Source organism: Capra hircus, chromosome 12, assembly GCF_001704415.2.
Source record: "Capra hircus breed San Clemente chromosome 12, ASM170441v1, whole genome shotgun sequence".
Classification (NCBI taxonomy): Eukaryota; Metazoa; Chordata; class Mammalia; order Artiodactyla; family Bovidae; genus Capra; species Capra hircus.
Window position 1 is genome coordinate 3,438,064 of NC_030819.1, and position 20,988 is coordinate 3,459,051.

Here is a 20,988-nt window from a genome sequence, read left to right on the forward strand (position 1 = left end):
GGCCTGCCCTCACCCGTCTCACTCTCTTGGCTTTGTTTCCAAGTGCCTACATAAATGCTGACTGCCAAGGAGGTCAGGCCGTGCTTTGTAGGACTGCCGTACAGACCCCTGCATTCTTCCCAGGTCTTGTTTGCAGATGTTAAATTTAGATCAAGGGCTCGATCAAGCTTGCTTATGGTCAGTTCCCCAACTTTCACGGTTTTTCCGACACACTGGGAACACCCATCCATTTTGAACTCTATTATTAGAAAATGAAAGGAAACAAAATTGTTTAAAAACATTTGACAGCTTGCACGTGTGTGACAAAGCATCAAAACTCCTCTGCTGTCAAGGATACTGTCTGTAGACATCAGTTAGGCTGAAAATATAAAAGACTTTTGAAGAGCACCTAGTATTTTCCATTCTCCTTCCCCTCTACCTTGATGCCACAGCATATGATTTTGGGTTGCTCATTAAGTACATGGCTCAGACATTAAAGAATCCACCTATGAGGCAGGAAACCTGGGTTTGATCCCTGGGTCAGGAAGATCCCTTGGAAAAGGGAATGGCTACCCACTCCAGTATACTTGCCTGGAGATTTCCTGTGGACAGAGGAGCCTGGCGGGCTACAGTCCATGGGCTTGCAAAAAGTCAGGTACAACTGAGCTACTAACACTTTAACACTTTAAGCACACAGACCAGCTTTGGTACTCAAAATCACAGCAAAAATTGACAGCTGTCTCTTGAGGGAAATGTTTCTGCACAGCTCCAAAACTGTTTTTTATATATTATGCTCAGAAGCCCTCAAAGAGCAAAATAAGCACAAAATGCAGTTGGTTGTAGCAGGGCTGAGGAGCAAAGTGAAAAACAAAGGGCATAGATTTTTTTTTTTTTAATGTGGAACTCTTCCATGCCCTTTTAGGCTGGGCAATTTTGTCCAGTCTAAAATTAATTCAGCTTCAAATATGCACAGTTATACATAGCTCGGCAGGGGAAAAAACACTGACCATGTGAACAATTAAGAAAGCCACAATCTGGACCACTGCTGCTGCTGCTGCCAAGTAACTTCAGACCACTATTTTCCAGAAAATTATACCTATGTAACATTTAAGATCATTCAGACGGTAGAAGACAGTTGACTAGCACAGACAAAAATAGGCAAATAACGAAAGGAATATGGAGATTGTTATTGAAAGATATTTTGTACCGGATGGACAGCCTTAGATCTCATATTCATTCTTGTAATCCCCTCTTTACGCTGCACTGGGCAAATATTTTTATAGAAACTACATTTGCCAATTTTCCATTTCAAAATACATGCTACTTAGCTTTCACTTGGTAAATTGCAGACCCTTGAATGTAGGACTACCCACAGCCATCACGGAGTCTCAGTATTTAGGTGCCCTCAACGGTTCTTTTCCTCCGCTCCCCAGCCTGGCTGGCTCCTTTCTCTTTCACCCCGTTCTTATCTCTTTCTCTAGTCCCCTTTCATTTTTCTTTCTCATGTCTCCTTTGTATTTCTCTCAATACCCACTAGGCATGCAATAAATATTTATCATCTTAAAGTTTATAATTTTCCTGCTTCATCCTACTGTTCCTTCCACACTGAAGGGCAAAAATAAATAAATAAATAACACCCCAAAGAGAAGACACATGGACCTATGGAAGTTGATACAAGAATGTCAATATATTCACACAAAAAAAGGACTGAAAGGCTTTTTCACCCCAACAGGCAACCAGAGATAAAGTTGCTGACCTTATTCTGTGCTTCTAGTCCACAGGCATAGATACAGAAAAGCTTTTGAAATTCAAGGGCATATAGAGATGAAGGAGAGAAAAAAAGATTTGGTGCTACAGTGGAGTTCTTCTTTGTATAAAATTTAAACTTTCTAGTTTATTAGATTGAACCATATGAAGTTGCCATTTTTATAGATCAAAATATTTGAATACCAGACTCAACCTAATAAATTTGGCTCAATTAGGGCTCAACCTAATAAAATTAACATACTCATGAAAATTCTTTTCTATCCGTAGAAATAGAAGGCTGCTTCTAGAATCCGCCTGCAATGCAGGAGACCCTGGATCGATCCCTGGGCCAGGAAGATCCCCTGGAGAAGGGAGAGGCTACCCACTCCAGTTTTCTTGGGTTCCCCTTTTGGCTCAGTTGGTAAGAATCCACTTGCAATGCGAGAGACCTGGGTTCAATCCCTGGGTTGGGAAAATCTCCTGGAAAAGGGGATACCCACTTCAGTACTCTGGCCTGGAGAATTCCATGGACTGTATATAGTCCATGGAGTCACAAAGAGTCGGACACAACTGAGCGACTTTCACTTTTACTTTAACATTTCTCCAAGACAGTTTAGCCCCAGGCACTTAGCAACAGCACGTTCTTTCAGGGTAACCAACAGTAGCTTCCTTCTCAAGGGCAAAATCATAACAGGAAAGCCTTCCCTATAAGGAGCCTAATCTCCCATCACCAAGAGGAATCGCGCTCCTTTGCTTTTCCTTCTGTCTTGCATGGACTTGAAGCTCAGTTTGGAATCTGAGGCAGTAAAGATGGTTTTGCTGAGGCAGCAACAGGAAGATGAGTGACCCTGGGAAACCCCTACCTGGCAAATGAGCTTCCTGGAGCCCAGGGAGACTTTAATTAATGTTAATGGAGAAACCTCCTTCAAAACCTAATTAAGCACTTGAATGTGTTCTTAATGATCTCTGCTTCCAGAGTCGGGGTGCAGCGAGGGGAATTGATTTAACACCAGGAATAAAACTGTAGACGTTCACTGGTCCAGTCTGCTGCCTTTTCTGGGGAAGCTTTGCTTTCCCTGGTAAACAAGCCTTCCCCCGGATTTCTCACACACTCTGAAGCCTCTGTGGGCTCCTCTCACTGCTCTCCTGAACTGTGCGATGCAAAGGTTAGCAGCTGAGCTAAAGGCCTCCCTGGATGCATAATAACAGTTACATAAAGCACTTTCCAAATACAAACAGACTCTGAGTACCCAATTATGCTGCAGGTGTTGTGCGTCGCCCAGCAAGAGAAAGGGTCCCACACTCTCTTTATCACCAGGCCAACAGGATGACAATTCCCTGTCCCCAGGGACAGAGGGCCTTCTCCAGCAGCGCACGGTCCCCACCATCACGATTGGTATTGATTTTAGAAGACTATTTCCCATGATATGGTTCCTCGTTGTATGTGGATGCTCAGTTGTGTCTGACTCTTTTTCTTTTTTTTTCCAATTCTTTGAGACCCCGTAGCCCACCAGGCTCCTCTGTCCATGGGATTTCCCAGGCAAGAATACTGGAGTGGGTTGCCATTTCCAGTTCTAGGGGATCTTCCCAGCCCAGGGATCAAACCCGCTTCCCTTGTGTCTCCTGCATTGGCAGGTGGGTTTTTTAACCACTGAGCCACCTGGGAAGCTCAATAATAGATTGTAGCTGCCATTAACCTTCTTTGAGATTAATCTTCATTGATAGAACTGTTTAGCCGGATTAACCAAAAAAATACAGGTTGATAAACAATGATACCACTCCTTTTTACCGATATATCTGGCCCAGGCCCATCACATAATACTTTGTAGATGTTGGTGGAAGGATCAAGTTAACATTCAATTAAAAAAAGGCAATCTATTCTTTCTGCCAGTGTGTTATACATAAAGAGCTTACATTATGAAACAGCTGTCTTTGCCAACACATAACATTAGCAAAATCTTATTAGGTTTTATTGTATTTTATTTTTCCTTACATATATATGTTTCTTTTATCCTTCCTAAAACCCTGTAAAGTTGGAATTGCTAACTGAAACTCAAATAAGTAATCTAAGTGCAAATAAATGCACTTCTTCAACCCATCCAAGTAATAAGTGACACTGCTCACAGCTTCTCTCAGATCCTTGTCACTTGAAGGGCTCCTATCTCTCCATTAGGTATTCTTTTCCATTCCGTTGTCAATCTCATCATGCAAATCTTGCATGTATTGGCTGTGGGGGGAATGTTGATTGTTTCAGTCATACCTACACTCTTGTCTATGAAGACGTGAAAATCACCAGTACTATGCAAACTTGAATGATGTTATGGAGAGGACATTTCAGAAAAACTGTGTGCTCAAATTTTAACTTAAAGTGGCCATCAAGACTATTTGATCAGAAGGCCCAAATTCATTCATAATGATGTTTAAACGTTCTCGGCAGGCATGGTGTTTACCAAACATCTTTCTTGGAAGGATTTTTTACACACCTTGTGTCTTGAACATTTTTAGCTACGACAATTAGCCCATTCAGTAACTCTTCATAGATCGAGGCACAATGCTCGACATAGAGTCGTTCAGTCACTAAGTCATGTCCCATTCTTTGCGACCCCATGGACGGCAGTGCACCAGGTTGCCCTGTCCTTCAGTTTCTCCTGGAGTTTGCTCAAACTCATGTCCATTGAGTCGGTGATGCCATCCAACCATCTCATCCTCTGTCACCCACTTCTCCCACCTTCGATCTTTCCCAGCATCAGGGTCTTTTCCAATGAGTTGTCTCTTCGCATCAGGTGGCCAAAGTATTGAAGTTTCAGCTTCAGTATCAGTCCTTCCAATGAACATTCAGGGTTTATTTCCTTTAGGATGGACTGGTTTGATCTCCTTGCAGTCCAAGGGGCTCAAGAATCTTCTCCAGCACCTCTACAAATATCAGATAAAGGACAGCTCTAATCAAGAGTCTAGTCTGAGAAGGAAATGGCAACCCACTCCAGTGTGCTTGCCTGGAGAATCCCAGGGATGGGGGAGCCTGGTGGGCTGCCGTCTATGGGGTCGCACAGAGTTGGACACGACTGAAGCAACTTAGCAGCAGTCTGTGATAGACTGCCTCAACACTACCAGCCTCTAAGGAAAAATTAAGGCAAAAGCAGGTGTATCCTGGTTCACAGCCAGTCAGAACTGCAGGTTTTGGGAGTAATTGCAGTGCTTGCTAGAGGGAAAGATGGTCACTCTTTTTCTACAGGAAATATTGGAGGAAAATATTACATACAGGTGACAGTCTGTGTGGAAGTACACAGCATCTGTGATGTGTCAAATGGAAGATTTATAGGGAGGGACCGGAGCTTCGACTCAAACAGGAAGTGAACCATGGACGACGAATGATACACAACCTCAGAGAATTTTCTACCCTGTTCTGACAGTATCTTGGCTTGCTCCATCTACACTTTTTATTTGGCCAAAAAGAAATATCCTGAAGTGATATAACACAAAAATGTTTACATACAACATATACAGTGATGAATGGACCACGTGCTTTTGAGAATATAGAATATCCAGCAGTCATCACAGAGGTCTCATAGCTAAATGGCTGGGTGCTCGGGAGTTGAAAATAGCCAACCTGCGTGTAAGTTCTGGCCCCTTGGCTTAGCTTGCTCACTTCAGTTGGGGAGTTAGCTTTCTTGTCCTCATTTTTTCACTTCTGTTTAAAAAAAAAGGATAAATACTGTTATTTATTTTGGGGGGTTTCTTGAGAGAATCAAGTGATGCTTTTATCAACAGCTTCTGGTGTGTGCATGGCTCAGTGGCAAAGAATCTGCCTGCAGTGCAGGAGCTGCGGGAGACCCGGGTTTGATCCCTGGGTCGGGAAGATCCCCTGGAGAAGGAAATGGCAACACACTCCTGTATTCTTGCCTGGAGAGTCCCATGGATGGAGGAGCCCGGCAGGCTACAGTCCAGTAGGTTACAAACGTGAAAGTGAAGTCGCTCAGTTGTGCCCGACTCTTTGTGGACTATAGCCTGTCAGGCTCCTCCGTCCATGGGATTTTCCAGGCAAGGGTACTGGAGTGGGTTACCATTTCCTTCTCCAGGGAACCTTCCCAACCTACAGATTGAACTCAGGTCTCCCCCATTGCAGGCAGATGCTTTCCCATCTGAGCCACCAGGGAAGCCTTGCTGCTGCTGCTGCTGCTGCTGCTGCTAAGTCACTTCAGTCGTGTCTGACTCTGTGTGACCCCAGAGACAGCAGCCCACCAGGCTCCCCCGTCCCTGGGATTCTCCAGGCAAGAAAGGGAAGCCTTAGTGGGTTGCAAAGAGTCAGACAAACCTGAGTGACTGAGCACAGACAAGTGCTCGAGTGTCAGTGCCTATCAGCTTCGCTTTTCATAAGGTGCTATTTTTATAAGATCTGGAATCACCAATTTGCTGTAATCGTCATCATATTTCTTCAAATCTATAGCGGGAAGCTGGCGTTACATTTTTCCAGACGGTTGGGCTTTGAATTTCAGCCATCAGGACCTTACATTTTGTCACGTACTCACCTTATTCCACAGTGAATAAACGGCCTCTCACATGGGAACTTGTGAAAGAAACAGGTTATTGGACAGTTGTTCACCGAACAGAAGCAACTTCCATCTAAATGTTAACAAATTCCAATAAGCAAGCAATTGACCTTGTTTCACTCTTGTAACAGCATACATTTTCCGGCTGAAACTGACTTTAAACCATGAAGAACATGTTGAATTGTAAGGAATAAAATCGAACCATAATTTTGACAGGATTTCCTGATTTCTGGACTTGATATCACACAAACAGTGCTGCTTTCTGATCTTTCCCACCCAACGTCTCCCAGCCAGTCGGCTACTTTGGCCTTGGTGTGTGTTTAAACGAAGGCATTCACTCCGGTAAATCGCCCTCCTCCCCACTCACTGACCCTCAAGAAAACAACCTTCATGAAGGGAGCTAAAATGTTCTCAGGGCTCTTGGAGTCATAATTCTACCCATAAGGAGAAAACATAAAGAGGGTGCATGGCTGTGGAAAGCAGTCAGGTGTTTTTATTTTTAACTTGGAAGGAATAGCTCAGTTCTAAGTCCACTGTAAGAGGAAAGGCAGGAAATGTTTTTTCCTTGATGAGATAATGGAATCTGGCCAACTGTAAAGAAATGTGTGTGTCTGTGTGTGTATGTCTGTGTCTGGATGTGTGTCAGAACACTTTATAAATAAATACCTATGAAAGGGAACTATATGCAGATTTTAAATGGACACAGTGAAATGTTTATCAAGTGCATTTTCAAAGATAAATAATTTGGGTGTCCATTCTATGTAATTTAATAGTCGAATAAATGTTCACAGGAGAAATAGAGAAAGAGCAGGACTGAGGGCCAGGACTACGGAAAGCAGCTTCCTGATTTGGCTGGTGGTGGCTGTTAGTTTCAGTGACAGGCAGTGGATGCACACGGCTGAGCATGTAGTACAGTTGTTTGCAGACATAATCCTGACTCTTTTCTCATTAACAACAGCATCACTCATATCACCGGTGCTTGGAGTTACGAGCGGGTGTTAATAAGATCACAGACATTGCGATCGTTCGCTGTAATGAAAATCTTTCACTATACAGGAAAATGCATAGATAGCGGTTGCTGAAGTATCTTCTTGAGATGAAACAAAGTACAAAGCGTTAAAAATGTTCAAATCTCCAACGCCTATCCCCAGAAGACCCAGGAACAACCTACATGAACTCTCAGAAGTCAGTTTTCTTTACACGGGAGGTCTGTGGGGTACACCAGAGCACATTTTGTTCAGGGCAGGAGTGCAGGGTAAGGTGGCCTGAACTCGGCCAGACTTGGCTGTATTCTCTGCCCGTGGGACTCGGGCATTGATGAAATTCTCTGAATCGTAATTTTCACCTCATGAAACTGGGACAACTGCACTCAGCTGATGCAGGCAAGGCTTTGATACCTAGGTGAGGAGCTGAGCACAGGCATCCCTCGGTTTTTCGGCATTTGCTTCCTTTTAGCGTTTTTTTACGAACTGAACGTTTGCGGCAACCCTGGTCTCTCAGGTTTGTCGGCACCATTTTTCCAACAGCACCTGTCACATGTTGGTAGTTCTAATACCTTTTCATTACTGTGATATCTGTTACGGTGACCTATGATCAGTGACCGTTGATGTTATTTTCATAGCTGTTTCGGGGACCCACAGTCCCTGCCGTATAAGATGACCAAATTAACTGACAGAGTGTGCGCGCGTTCTGACTGCTCTCTCTCCTCAGGTCTTACCTGAAGCACAGCAACATTGAAATTAGGCCAGTTAATAACCCTAAAATGGCCTCTAAGTGTTCACATGAAAGGAAGGGTCAGATGTCTCTCACTGTAAATCAAAAGCTAGAAATAATTAAGCTTAGTGAGGAAGGCATGTCGAAAGCTGAGACAGGTTGAATCCTAGGCCTCTTGTGCCAAACAACTAGGCAGGCTGTGGATGTTAAATGGAAGGTTCTCAAAGGAAATTAAAAATGCTCCTCCAGCGAACACACCAATGATAAGAATGTGAAACAGCCTTACTGCTGATATGGAGAAAGATTTAGTGGTCTAGAGAGGTCAGACCGGCCACAACATTCCCATAAACCAAAGCCTCTTCCAGAAGACCCCAGCTGTTTTCAACTGTAAAAGGCCGAGAGAGACAGGAAGCTGCAGAGAAAAATGCTGAAAGCTGCAGGAGGTGTTGCTTCATGATGTTAAGGGAACGAAGTGGTGGCCATAACACAGAAGTTCAAGGTGAAGCAGAAACTGCTAATGTAGGAGCTGCAGTATTTCCAGAAGATCTTCTGGGAGTATTAATAACGGTGGTTGCACCAAACAACAGATTTTCAATGTAGACAAAACAGCCTTCTGTAGAAAGACACCTACCAGTATCTGGGACTTCCATAGCTGGAGAGGAGAAGTCAGCGCCTTGCTTCAAAGCTTCAAAGGACAGGCTGCCCCTCTTGTCAGGGACCAGTGCAGCTGGTGGCTTCCAACTGAAGCCAGTACTCATTTATCATTTTGAAAATGCCATGACCCTTAAGAATTATGCTGAACTGCCCTTTCTGGAAAAACAATGGAAACAGGGAGAGACTTTTTGGCGGCTCCAAAATCACTGCAGATGGTGACTGCAGCCATGAAATTAAATGACACTTGCTCCTTGGGAAAAAAAGCTATGACCAACCTAGACAGCATAGTAAAAAGCAGAGACGTTACTTTGCCAACAAAGTCCATCTAGTCAAAACTATGGTTTTTCCAGTAGTGATGTATGGATGTGAGAGTTGGACTATATAAAGAAAGCTGAGCACTGAAGAATTGATGCTTTTGAACTGTGGTGTTGGAGAAGACTCTTGAGAGTCCCTTGGACTGTAAGGATATCCAACCAGTTCATCCTAAAGGAAATTAATCCTGAATATTCATTGAAAGGATTGATGCTGAAGCTGATACTCAATACTTTGGCCACCTGATGTGAAGAACTGACTCATTGGAAAAGACCCTGATGCTGGGAAAGATTGAGGGCAGGAGGAGAAGGGGATAACAGAGGATGAGATGGTTGGATGGCATCACTGACTCAATGGACACGATTTTGAGCAAGCTCCGGGAGTTGGTGATGGACAGGGAGGCCTGGCATGCTGCAGTCCATGGGGTCGCAAAGAATCGGACACGACTGAGCGACTGAACTGAACTGAACCCTTCCTGTGCTCTATTAATGGAATGAAAAAGCCTGGATGTCAGCACATCCACTGGCAACATGGTTTACTATTTTAAACCCACTCTTGAGACCCAATGCACAGGAAAAAAAAATATTCCTTTCAAAATATTACTACTCATTCATAAGGCACCTAATGGAGAACTCTGATGGGGCTGGACAATAAGATTCATGTTGCTTTCATGCCTGTTGACACAACATCTATTCTTCAGCCTGTAAATCAAGGGGAAACTTCAACTTTTAAGTCCCATTATTTAAGAAACTCATTTTGTAAGGCTATCACTGACCTAGATAGTGGTTCCGCTGATAGATCTGGGCAAAGTCAAAGGAAAAACTTCTGGAAAGGACTCACCTCTCTAGGTATCATTAAGAATATGTCATGATTCATGGGGAAAATGCAACTATGAACAGTAACAGAAGTTTGGAAGAAAGTCACCCTCTGGATGACTTTGAGGGGTTTAAGGCGGCAGTGGAGGAAATCACTGCAGATGTGAGAGAAACAGCAAGAGAGCTGGAATTAGAAGTGGAGCCTGAAGACACAGCTGAATTGTTACAACCTCCTGGTCAGACTTGAAAGGGTGAGTAGCTGCTTCTTATGGGTGAGCAAAGAAAGTGGCTTCATGATCCAGAAACTGATCCAGATTGTTGAAATGACAACAGAAGACTTAGAATCTTGCATCGACTTAGTTGATAAAGCAGTGGCAGGGTTTGCGAGGACTGGCTCCAGTTTTCAAAGAAGTCCTGCTGTGGGTGAAATGCCACCAAATAGCATTGCCTGGGACACAGAGATCGTTTGTGGAGAGAAGGGTCAATCGATATGGCAGACCTCACTCTAGTCTCCTTTTAAGACATTGCCACAGCCGATCCAGCCTTCAACAACCCCCTGCCCTGATCAGTCAGCAGCCAACATGGAGGCAAGACCCCCCCACCAGGAAAGGCTGAGGATTAGACATCACTCATCACTGCCTTCTCCAAACCAAAGCACCTCCTGGTAGCACACGGTCCACCATGTCTTGCCTGGTTTTGTTTAACAAAACTATGCTTGGTGCCAGGGAAAATGTCTCATCACAAAGCTTTCAAGCCGCCCTCCACCCCTGGGGGGAATTCCCTACAGCCAGGCCGATAGGTGACTCTCAATAAATAGATGCAGATTAATGGATGGATCGAACGATACCTTTGAAGCCAAGGCTGGAAGCAACCAGTCAGCTCCTGCGTCAGCTGCAGCCTCCCAGCATGTACACTGTCGATACTGTGCGTGAAATTGGTAACTAATGCACACCTCCTGTGTAGCTCAGGGAACCCTGCTCAGGGCTCTGCTCTGACCTGACTGGGAAGGATCCAGATGGGTGGCTGATTCCCTTTGCTGTACAACAGAAACCAACACAACCAGGTAAAGCAAAATTAATTTAAAAAAACCCGCCAGTTGGCTCCTCCCATGTTGTGATAACAGGCTACAACTGTATTCTAATTAGAGTTGTGGAGCGCTTACTCTGCCGCTCTTTAAAGCTCTAAATTCTGACAGGCTCGCAGGCACTGATCTGGCTGTGATCCTGTTAGCTAAGGACCAGGTGTCAATAAGCGGCTTGTCTCAAGGGCCACGTGGCAGGCCACACTGCTGTGCCCCTAAAACACCGGCGTGGGCATCGTCATCTCCATAAGGAGCTGTCCTCTCTCCCGTCCCTGGCCCTCAGAACAGGACCTGCCGGAATAAAGCAGAAAACCAGTGAGCGCTGTTGAGTGTGGACTTGGTGACAAAGGACTGGAAGTGCTGCTTCCCACCCATGGGAAAAACAAAGAACGAAGTGTCCATTCAACCGAGGGGCAAAGACATCATTATTGTTTTAATCGGCAACCCTTGAGGCTCTAATGGGCTTCCCAGGGGGCTCTGATGGCAAAGAACCCACCTGCCAGTCCAGGAGATGGAAGAGACGTGAGTTCAGTCCCTGAGGTGGGAAGACCCTCTGGACAAGGAAATGGCAACCCACTCCAGTATTGTTGCCTGGAGAATCCCACAGACAGAGGAACTTGGCAGGCATAGTCCATGGAGTCTCAAAGAGCTGGACATGACTGAAGCAACTTAGCACAGCGTAGCACATGCCTCTGATATCATAAAGGATTTCTTACCATGTATTATTCATCAGAAATGTCTTGACAATACTGCAAAGAAGTAGAAAACTTAGATGCATACCCTGGGCATTTTATATGCTAGTATTATGGTACAAGGTTATGTAAAATGATCAGATTGTTAGATAACTCATTTTACTTTTTTACTGCAAGTTTTCCATATTTTACTTTGGGGTCTATGATAAAATTATGCCTTGATTTTCTTTAGACCTTTGTTATGTGTTTCCATTAAGTGAAGGAGTTATAGTGTATCCCATTCTATTTAATTTTGTGAAAAAAAAAAAAAAAGAATACATCTGCATTTTTTAGTTAGCGTATTGGTTACCTATAATAGTTCTACTGAATGCACTGGTATTTTCGAGACATGCTCTAGATTCTGGGTTATGACATTCATTTATTAATCAACTGCTCCATGAATTTGTTTGCGAGTCCTATAAAATAAGTAGAGTCTCTTGTACTAACTCCCGTTTCCTTGCTGAATGCATTATCCTGACCATGCTTAAAGCTGGTCTCAGATTTATCTACAGACTTACTTCCATTTCCTTCTTCAAAAAGTTGAATTCCCAGCTTTTTAATCCATTTCAACATTCTCAACCCACTTAAGTATGGGACTCCAGATTGAATTTATGTCGAAGTGTTTCCTAGCTGTCTTTTAAAAGCTATAAATTCTAATGGGATCATTGGCACTTTGATGGGAGTTAATAAAGACCTCGTTAAATACATGGCATATCTAGAGGACCATGGGACATAATACTGCCGCATTTTCAAGGTGTTAACTGGCTGACAGTCTACAGAAGAAGCTGCCGTTTGCCCCCTTCCTTTCCTGACCCTCGAAAAGGCTGTTGAGAAAGCTGCTGTTATGTCCACCCATGGCCAACATGCAGAAGTGGTTTCCATTGAAGGACTTCTTTCATTTTTAAAAAAAATTTTCAATAGACTCGTTTACCGTCTTGGAGCTACAGTGTTATTAAAATGCTGAGCATATTCCCTGTGTCCTCTTGTTCACTTCACGCCTGAGTTTTTCCAAAGTTATGCCATGTGCATCATCTTTAAAGCTCCATCTGCAGTCCAAGACCCAGGGTTTCGAGGGCTCCTTCGAGCCGTGTAAAATGACAAGCTTCATTCAAGGAGTCCATCACGCGAACGCGGCTGCGATGTCAGAGCTGCCCATAAAGAAAGGGAAAGCCTTGCCTGATATTTTGGCAATTCTCAGCGGTCCCTGAAGAGATACTAAATACACTCTTGGTTTTCCCAGCCAGATAAAGAGGAAAGTGCTGGTGTGATGGTTCAGCAACTTCAGGATCAGGTGTTTTTCCAAATACTCCCTGGCCTCACGCTCCCGTCGCTCATCGCTGGGTTCTTGCTGCCTGACCTTCCTCTCCGATGCCCACGGCAAGGCTACTGACAGCTTGGTCCCTAACATGAGCTTTCACGTCTCCCACTTCTGTCGTTATGAACATTCATTTCAGAAGCGCCATAGAATGGTTTTGGAAAGGGATGAGGTAGTGTAGTCTGACTCCCGGACACTTCTTGCTGTAACCCCAGCCAGAGCAACTCATGTATCTCAAATGATAGGTTCAGAGCAAATCCCTCCCTCGGGGCTCTGCAGGCCTCCCTGAGTCCACCTCCTGCCTCCTCTTTGTGCGGAGATCCTTCTCTGCTTACAACCCCACCCCGTGTTGTTTCTCAGCATCTAAACCACAGTATCTGCTTGGAAAGAGAGATTCAACTCATGAAGCAGGGTTTTCAGTTTTTATTTCTATAGGCTTTATTTGTCTTCCCATAAGGGAGTTTGCTGATACCTCTAAAGGGACCCATAGGACCCAATATCTTGGAAGCACATCAGCGTTCACAGTTTGAGTCCTTTCTCTGCAAGATCTCAGAGTCAAGCAGCCTGGCTCACAGGAATCAAATAGCCAGAGAGTACAGTGGACACCTGGAGGTTTCCTTGGAGGCTCAGACAGTAAAGAATCCGCCTGCAATGCAGGAGACCCAGGTTCAATCCCTGGGTCGGGAAGATCCGCTGGAGAAGGGCATGGCAACCCACTCCAGTATTCTTGCCTGGAGAATCCTATGGGCAGAGGAGGCTGGCAGGCTACAGTCCACGGGGTCACAAAGAGTCGGACATAACTGAGCGAATAAACGCACACACACACTCTGCATACCTGAAGGCCATGGTGTGAAATTCCAATGAGAATTCTATGGATGGTCATTTTCTCCCGGGTACACCCAGGGCGCCAAGAAAATAAAAGTGCACAAGGTCCCATTATGGGAGTCGAGAAAGGGAGGCAGACAAGCAGGGTGTCATCTTTAGCGTGAGTCCACAGGAAGAGAACATTCGGGAGCTTCAGGGGGGTGGGCTTAAGATCGGGGGCAGGAAGGTTTACAGGCGAAATCACAGGGGATGGGTAGGAACTGCCCAGGCTGAGGGCTGTGTGCACGGGGTGGATGGGGGAGCAGGGTGCAAGGTCTCAGGGGACGAGGCGCATCACTGACCCTGGGCATCACCCTCCACGGCTGCGGGGAGTGGTGGGAGGGTCCGAGACCGGAGCGCTCAGCTGGGCAAGGTGACAAAGCTCTGAGTGCAGTTAGGGAGTTTGAACTCCCCCCTGAGTGCCGTGGAGAGGCCCCGGGTGATGTAAAGTGGAGTGCTGATGCCACCAAATGGATTTCACAGTGGTTACCCCAACTGCCGGGTGGGAGCCAGCACGTAGGGGCATTACGACTGAAGCCCAGAGGCACGTCCCTGGATGTGGCGTTGCTAGGCGAGCAAGGGGGATGGCTGGAACAGCAGTGCCAACCGAAATCCAGAGTTTGGCAGACTTGGTACTCAGAAAGCAGGCTCGCAGGCCCTGGGCCAAAGAGCCTGGGTAAAGTGGCTGTGGGAGAGAGCAGAAGGGGCACTGGGTGACCCCCGGATTTCTCACATCCCGCTTCCCTCTGAAGAGCAGACGCTGGACTCCACTCCAGACTTGCAGAAGCTAAGACGCTAAAGAGCGTGGACACAGAGACACACAGAACGCAGCTTGTACGCAGAGCAGATGAGAGCGAAGGAGAAAGGGGTGCCCTGGAAACACAGATTCAGGCTTCCCTGAGTCCTAAAGACTCAGCCGAGTCCTGAGAGTGGGCGATTTACCTGAAAGACCGTGCGTTAGAAAGTTCAGAACAGAAGCCCAGGGCACACCGACACCTGGGGAAACGACGGTCACGGCAACACAATGTACTGACTGGCGGAGCAGGAAGAAGCCCAGGATGGACAGGGTTCTCGTAATCGGGGGGCCAGCACTGCAAGAAATAGTTTATTAGTCAGAGTCAATCATTGCTGCCAAGAGGGCAAATAAGAAAACAGCCCATTTTAGCAGCTGGGGTTGTCATCACAGAGGCCAGGTTGCTTAGAAAAAGCAAATCTCCGAACGGTGGTTTGGGCTGACAGCAAACCATAGTGAGATGAGGGGAGGAGGTAAGATGTGGCCGGGACGGCATTGTCTCAGACAGTGCAGGGCGTCTATTGATGGTGGAAGGAGAGAAAGAAGCAGCCAGCTGGCCCTGTGCCCCCTAGACCATGGTTCCCTTCGTTACCGAGATCATCACTGATTGGGCGCAGCCTCTAGTCCAGGAAGCTCCCAGAGTGGATTCGCCTCTTGTCATCATTGCCCGTCGAGGGTCTGTGGACCTCCAGGTACCACCCCTGACGGGCAGACGGGCCCTGCCTTTTCATCCCTCACCCACGCCCTCCCCTGAAGGGACTGGGCCCAGGGCTCTGGGCTTGCAAACCTAGGGCGGCGCCGGGAAGTGAGGGCCGTCGTTCTGAAGTTCAGGGGATTAGACCAGGTGTCGTAACAGGATCGGCAAAGTGGGTCACGGAGAGAAAACAGGAAGGCATTTGCATTTTGTTTCAGAGATGGAGCCAAGCTGCAGCAGGACGAGGTGTGCCTGCTGACACTCTGAATCTCCGGCGGATCGAGGAGTCTGTCTCCTTAGGCTGCCCGTCTCAGCATCCTCGGAGGAGGAGGACTTGGCTCAACCTGCAGGCAGGGTTTGTTTTTTTTTTTGTTTTCTTCTTAAAGCACGGCAGTCTTTCCAGTCTCTGGGCGCAGCCTGTGCTTTAGCCAGACGTTGACACGGATTTAGATGAAAGACGTTCAGATATACGAATGTGAAGATGTATGCTGACTTTCTCTTCCACTTAGAATTGTAACAACATGCCTGGCGCATCAAAGTGCATTAGCCGGAGACCGTCACTGCCGCAGACCATTGCTTGCATAACCAAGTATTTCCCCCCGCACCCACCCCACACGCTCAAAACACAGGCCACACACACATGAGAGCTGACAGCCAAGAAGCTCGTAACATGCATCAACACAGGCTACCCGTGGAAACAGAGGCAGTGCTTAGTAACACTCATGGGAAAGGGGAGGGAAAGCAGCTTTCCTCTAAGGTGAGAATGACGACCCCTTTCAGTACCTGACACATTTTTCTTCATAATGAAAAACTGTGACCGACATTATTTTTTTCAGCCTGCTAACATGTATTTGCAATATAAATTGGTTCCCATGGCACCCCACTCCAGTACTCTTGCCTGGAAAATCCCATGGACGGAGGAGCCTGGTGGGCTGCAGTCCATGGGGTCGCGAAGAGTCTGATGACTGAGCGACTTCCCTTTCACTTTCCACTTTCATGCACTGGAGAAGGAAATGGCAACCCACTCCAGTGTTCTTGCCTGGAGAATCCCAGGGACGGGGGAATCTGGTGGGCTTCCGTCCATGGGGTTGCACAGAGTCGGACACGACTGAAGCAACTTAGCAGCTTGCTCTAAAACGTGGATATAGATTTGGGAGTATGGAGACAAGTATACTTAAATGAGACTCTAAACCCCATGGGGAAAAATACAAGTCTTGGGCATTTTGTGACGGGCTCTCCAGGAGATTAGCCAGGTCACTGGGACCTCCCAGAATCAGGACCTGGTGTGCGCTGACCTCACGTGCAAGGACGAGGCTGAAAACCGTGATGTAAGCTGTAGTGAGCAGAATGGTGGCTGTTTCAGGCTCCTCCGGCTACCCACATAAAGCGCCCCCTCCCAGAGTCCCGCGGCTCAACCTCACTTCCCACCATCGGGAACAGACACCTCTCGACTTAGTCCGTCTCTGGGGATTTCCTCTCAACCATGTTCCTGCCTCCTGCCAGTTACAGCCAGAACTTTCTATGAAAACTGAGAATCATCTTTAAAAAAATAAGTAAATTCATCAAGAGTCTGGTGTAAGAGTCAAGTGGATCACAGTTCCCTGGGGTCCCCTCCTCGCCTCGCACCATCCAATAGGCCCCAGTAACCGAGGCAATGTGTAAAGTGATGCTGGTGCAGAGAAGACCCAGGGACCAGCCAGAGGTGGGAGCAGGGGCAGGGCTGCTCGCTACAGCCCACAGCACAGAGTTTCAAGGGAAGATAAGAAAGTGTGGGTCTAGGATGGAGTGACTTGCCAAAAAAAATAAAATAGGTTACGACTGGATCAGTGCCTGCCTCCCCCAGTAATGTGCTGAGTTATTAGAATACCACCTGGGAGGGCAGGGATTGGGGGTTGCCGCCAGCTGTGATCTTTCCCAGCCCCCCTTCTCACTTTAAAATGAGCGGCTCAGCTGGGCGTTCCGTAGGACCTTCCCCCCTGAACTGCCCTCCTCCCCTCGGGGACTCCAGAGACCTGGCCCCTGCCTTGTCATCCTCACTTTCCTCGTCTCAGAAGAGTCCCAGCCGCCCGGGGGCCCAGGAAGGGAGTGCTGGCCTGAACTCCATGCAGTTGCTACAATAATCTCTCTATAATCGGGTTCTTTATTTGTAGAGTATTTCCCAAAACTGTCTCAAGGGTTTCATGGGGGAAAATAACAAATGAGAAAATGCTCTGGGAGAAAAAGAGGAAACTGGTATGCAACTGTTTACGTGCAAATGTCCTTCTTACACGGTCCACTGTCGCAGTCTAGCCTAGTTCATCTGCTCCTTGTCTAGACTGTAACTGGAGCATATTTCCTGGTGCCTGCAGGCCGGGCACTGTCAGACCAAGTGGTACACTCAGCTGCAATTTCCAAGGGGGGGAGCGTGCAGTGGGGTGGGGGAGGGCTGTCCTCCTGGAACATAGTTACCTAGCAACGAAACTGCTTCCGGGGAGAGAGGAAGTGCAAGCCCTCCAGGAGAAGGGGGTTAAAAGTAGTTTAACCGTCCGTTTATCACCAGAAGACCTTAACTCTATTTTGTTCCTTCCCCAAATTATTCTTTGGCCTCATAGAGCCATCTATACTATTCAGTGACACCTGGAAAAGCGATGGTCCAGTGTGTCACTGTAGGAGAAGGCTAAGCCGTTACGAAAGAGATTCCTGGCCTTCCTTATACGGCCTTCTTACGGAGGAAGACAAGTGCTCGTTTCTCATCACGGGCTTCTGTGCAAATCCTTCTGTTGCTCAGTCACTAAGCCCTGTCGACTCTTTGTGACCCCAAGGGCTGCAGCACACCAGGCCTCCCTGTCCATCACCAACTTCGGGAGTTTACTTAAACTCATGTCCGTTGAATCAGTGACGCCATCCAACCTTCTCATCCTCTGTCGCCCCCTTCTCCTCCTGCCTTCAGTCTTTCCCAGCATCAGCGGTCTTTACCAATGAGTCAGCTCTTCGTATCAGGTGGACAAAGTATTGGAGCTTCAGCTTCAGCATCAGTCCTTCCAGTGAATGTTCAGGGTCATTCTGTTTCCCACCAGAAAACACCTAACTTTCTCAACGCCCGCCCCTCAAAAAATTCTTAAAGGGCAGCATTGGAAAGTGTCTCAGAGCCGTTTATTTCTCTCTCCTTTTCCTGACACAAGAATCCTCCTTACAGATATTGGCAAGGGTTACCTAGATTCTGTTTGGATTCTGGTTTGTCCGCTTATTTCTATCGCTGATTATTATCCCTGTGCTAATGCATGTGCTGGGAATTAATGGGGGGAAAATCTATGTCAGTTGCTTAGACCAGAGTGTGATACACACTTCCTATTATTCTTGCTATTATTGTCTGGTATTTATGGTCTCTCAGTGTACATTTAACTGCAAACCACCCACTTTTCCAGGTAGGACATAGGTAACAAAATCTTACCTGAATAGTATTAACCCTGAAAATAGGAAAACAGAACCAAGCATCAGGGAAATACCTGAGTCACAGCCGTGGCTACAGTGGGATACTTTGTCATCGTTTTATTGAGACCTAGGTTCAGTTTGTTCCCTTATAATACAGAAAAGCCTATTTTTTTCCCAACATTTGTTTTCCAAAATACCTATCAAGGACAGAGGGTTAGATGAGATCATAGCCCTTTCACATGTCGTTCAGCAAATGCTTATCAAATAAATATTCCTGCCGATCCCAGAGGCTGAAGGTCCAAGATCTGATGAGCGGTCCTAACTCCTTGTCCTTACCACGCCACGACTGTAAGCTTTCTGATTTAGCCTAGGTGTTTCCGGGCTTTCAGACGGAGAGATCCTCAGTGCCTCTGATGTGAGACAAGAATGTCAGGGCCCACCACTGTCCGCCCAGGGCCCTGGAGTTCAAGCTTAAACCAGGGCATCCTCGTTGCCGGGGACTCAGTGCCACCTAGTGTCTGTGGTTGGAATAGCCGGCGTCTTCAGAGCTCTGGTCCTGCAGAACAACAAAAAAAAAGCACCAGTTCAGTTCAGTTCAGTTCAGTCGCTCAGTCGACCCCACTCTTTGGGACCCCACGGACTGCAGCACACCAGGCCTCCCTGTCCATCACATGTCCAAGAGTTTACTCAGACTCATGCCCATTGAGTCGGTGATGCCATCCAACCATCTCATCCTCTGTCACCCACTTCTCCTCCTGCCTTCAATCTTTCTCATCATCAGGGTCTTTTCCAGTGAGTCAGTTCTTCACATCAGGTGGCCAATGTATTGGAGTTTCCAGCTTCAGCATCAGTCCTTCCAATGAATGTTCAGGACTGATTTCCTTTAGGGTGGACCAGTTGGGTCTCCTTGCAGTCCAAGGGACTCTTGAGTCTTCTCCAACACCACAGTTCAAAAAAGCATCATCTTTTTACAAACAAAACAAAACTTTTTTTGTCCTTTTGTAAAAAAAAAAAAAAAATCTACCCTTGTAAAAGAAATGGCATCACCGATGCAATGGACACGAACTTTGGCAAACTCCGGGGAGTTGGTGAGGGACAGGGAGGCCTGGCGTGCTGCAGTCCTTGGGGTCTCAAAGAGTTGGACACGACCGAGCGACTGAACAGCTGCAGGGCCCAGCACCTCGCACCTGCAGTAATAACCCCAGTGGATCCACACGATTGTTTCCTTTCTTGTCTATCAGTGGATTCTGAAAACTTCAGGTCCTGCTCAACTTCACAGGTTTTCACTTGAGCTGGGGCTTCCCACGTGGCTCTAGTGGTAAAGAATCCTCCTGCCAAAGCAGGAGACGTAAGAGATGTGCGTAGGATCCCTGAGTGGGGAAGATTCCCGGGAGGAGGGCAGGGCAACCCACTCCAATACTCTTGCCTGGAGAATCCCATGGACAGGGGAGCCTGGGGGGCTACAGTCCACGGGGCTGCAAAGAGTCGGACACGACTGCGGTGACTTAGCACGTGCACCGCTGACGCTCGAGCGCCCCCATCACTTGTCGCGTTCTCCGAAGGGCTCCGTAAACAGTGTTCCGCTGCTGCTAAGACATCGCCCACAGCTGGCCTTGCTTGGTCATAGGCTTTCTCCAAGTGCGCGTCTTCTCAGGAGCCACTCGAAGCTCCAGCATGCTTCTCCCAGGACAGCGTGTCCTCCGTTGGTCAGAACTGTTGTCATCCCACCCTATTTCTGATTCTTCTCTGTTTCAGATCGTCTACAAAGCCTGGCTGTGTTCCCAGTACTTTGAAGTCGCGCAGCTGAACTGCAGAAAGACGATCCCTTGCAAGCAATACTGTTTGGAGGTTCAGACGCGGTGTCCGTTCATATTGCCCGACAATGACGAGGTCATCTACGGGGGCCTCTCCAGCTTCATCTGTACAGGTACAGTGCTGGGCGGGGCGGGCTCCCAGCCCAGGTGGTGGACTCGCATTGGCACCTGGGGCTTGTTTGCTTGGGGGTCTCCTCCTACTCACGAAGCCCTGAAGGCTCGGCCAGGACTGTTCCATGCTTCAATTCACAGACCCCCCAAAAGGACCCGAAACTGACTCGGGAGTGCCATGCGATGTCATGTCTGTCTGTGACCACCATCATTACTTTTGTAAAAGGGTAACATGGCAACATGTCAGCCAACATTAGATTTGTTCCAAATTTGACTTAGAGATGGTTGGGTTCCACCTGCCGTATCTGTGTGTTAGCCTGAGAACAGACGAGGAGATAAGGCCAGTAAAAGTACATTTGTTCTTCAAACCAGCAATAAGTTGAGGTCAGAATGCCATCACTGAATATT

General features: G+C 47.0%; 1 protein-coding gene across 2 annotated transcripts in view; it reads left to right on the forward strand.

The window, feature by feature from the left end:
• FAM155A (family with sequence similarity 155 member A) overlaps window positions 1–20,988 on the forward strand; it is a 608,391-nt gene that overhangs the window by 559,564 nt on the left and 27,839 nt on the right. For both annotated transcript variants that reach the window (XM_005687778.3, XM_018056370.1), the window contains exon 2: window positions 20,411–20,582. In XM_005687778.3, coding sequence (XP_005687835.3) covers window positions 20,411–20,582 — 172 coding nt within the window. The remainder of the gene's footprint in view (window positions 1–20,410; window positions 20,583–20,988) is intronic.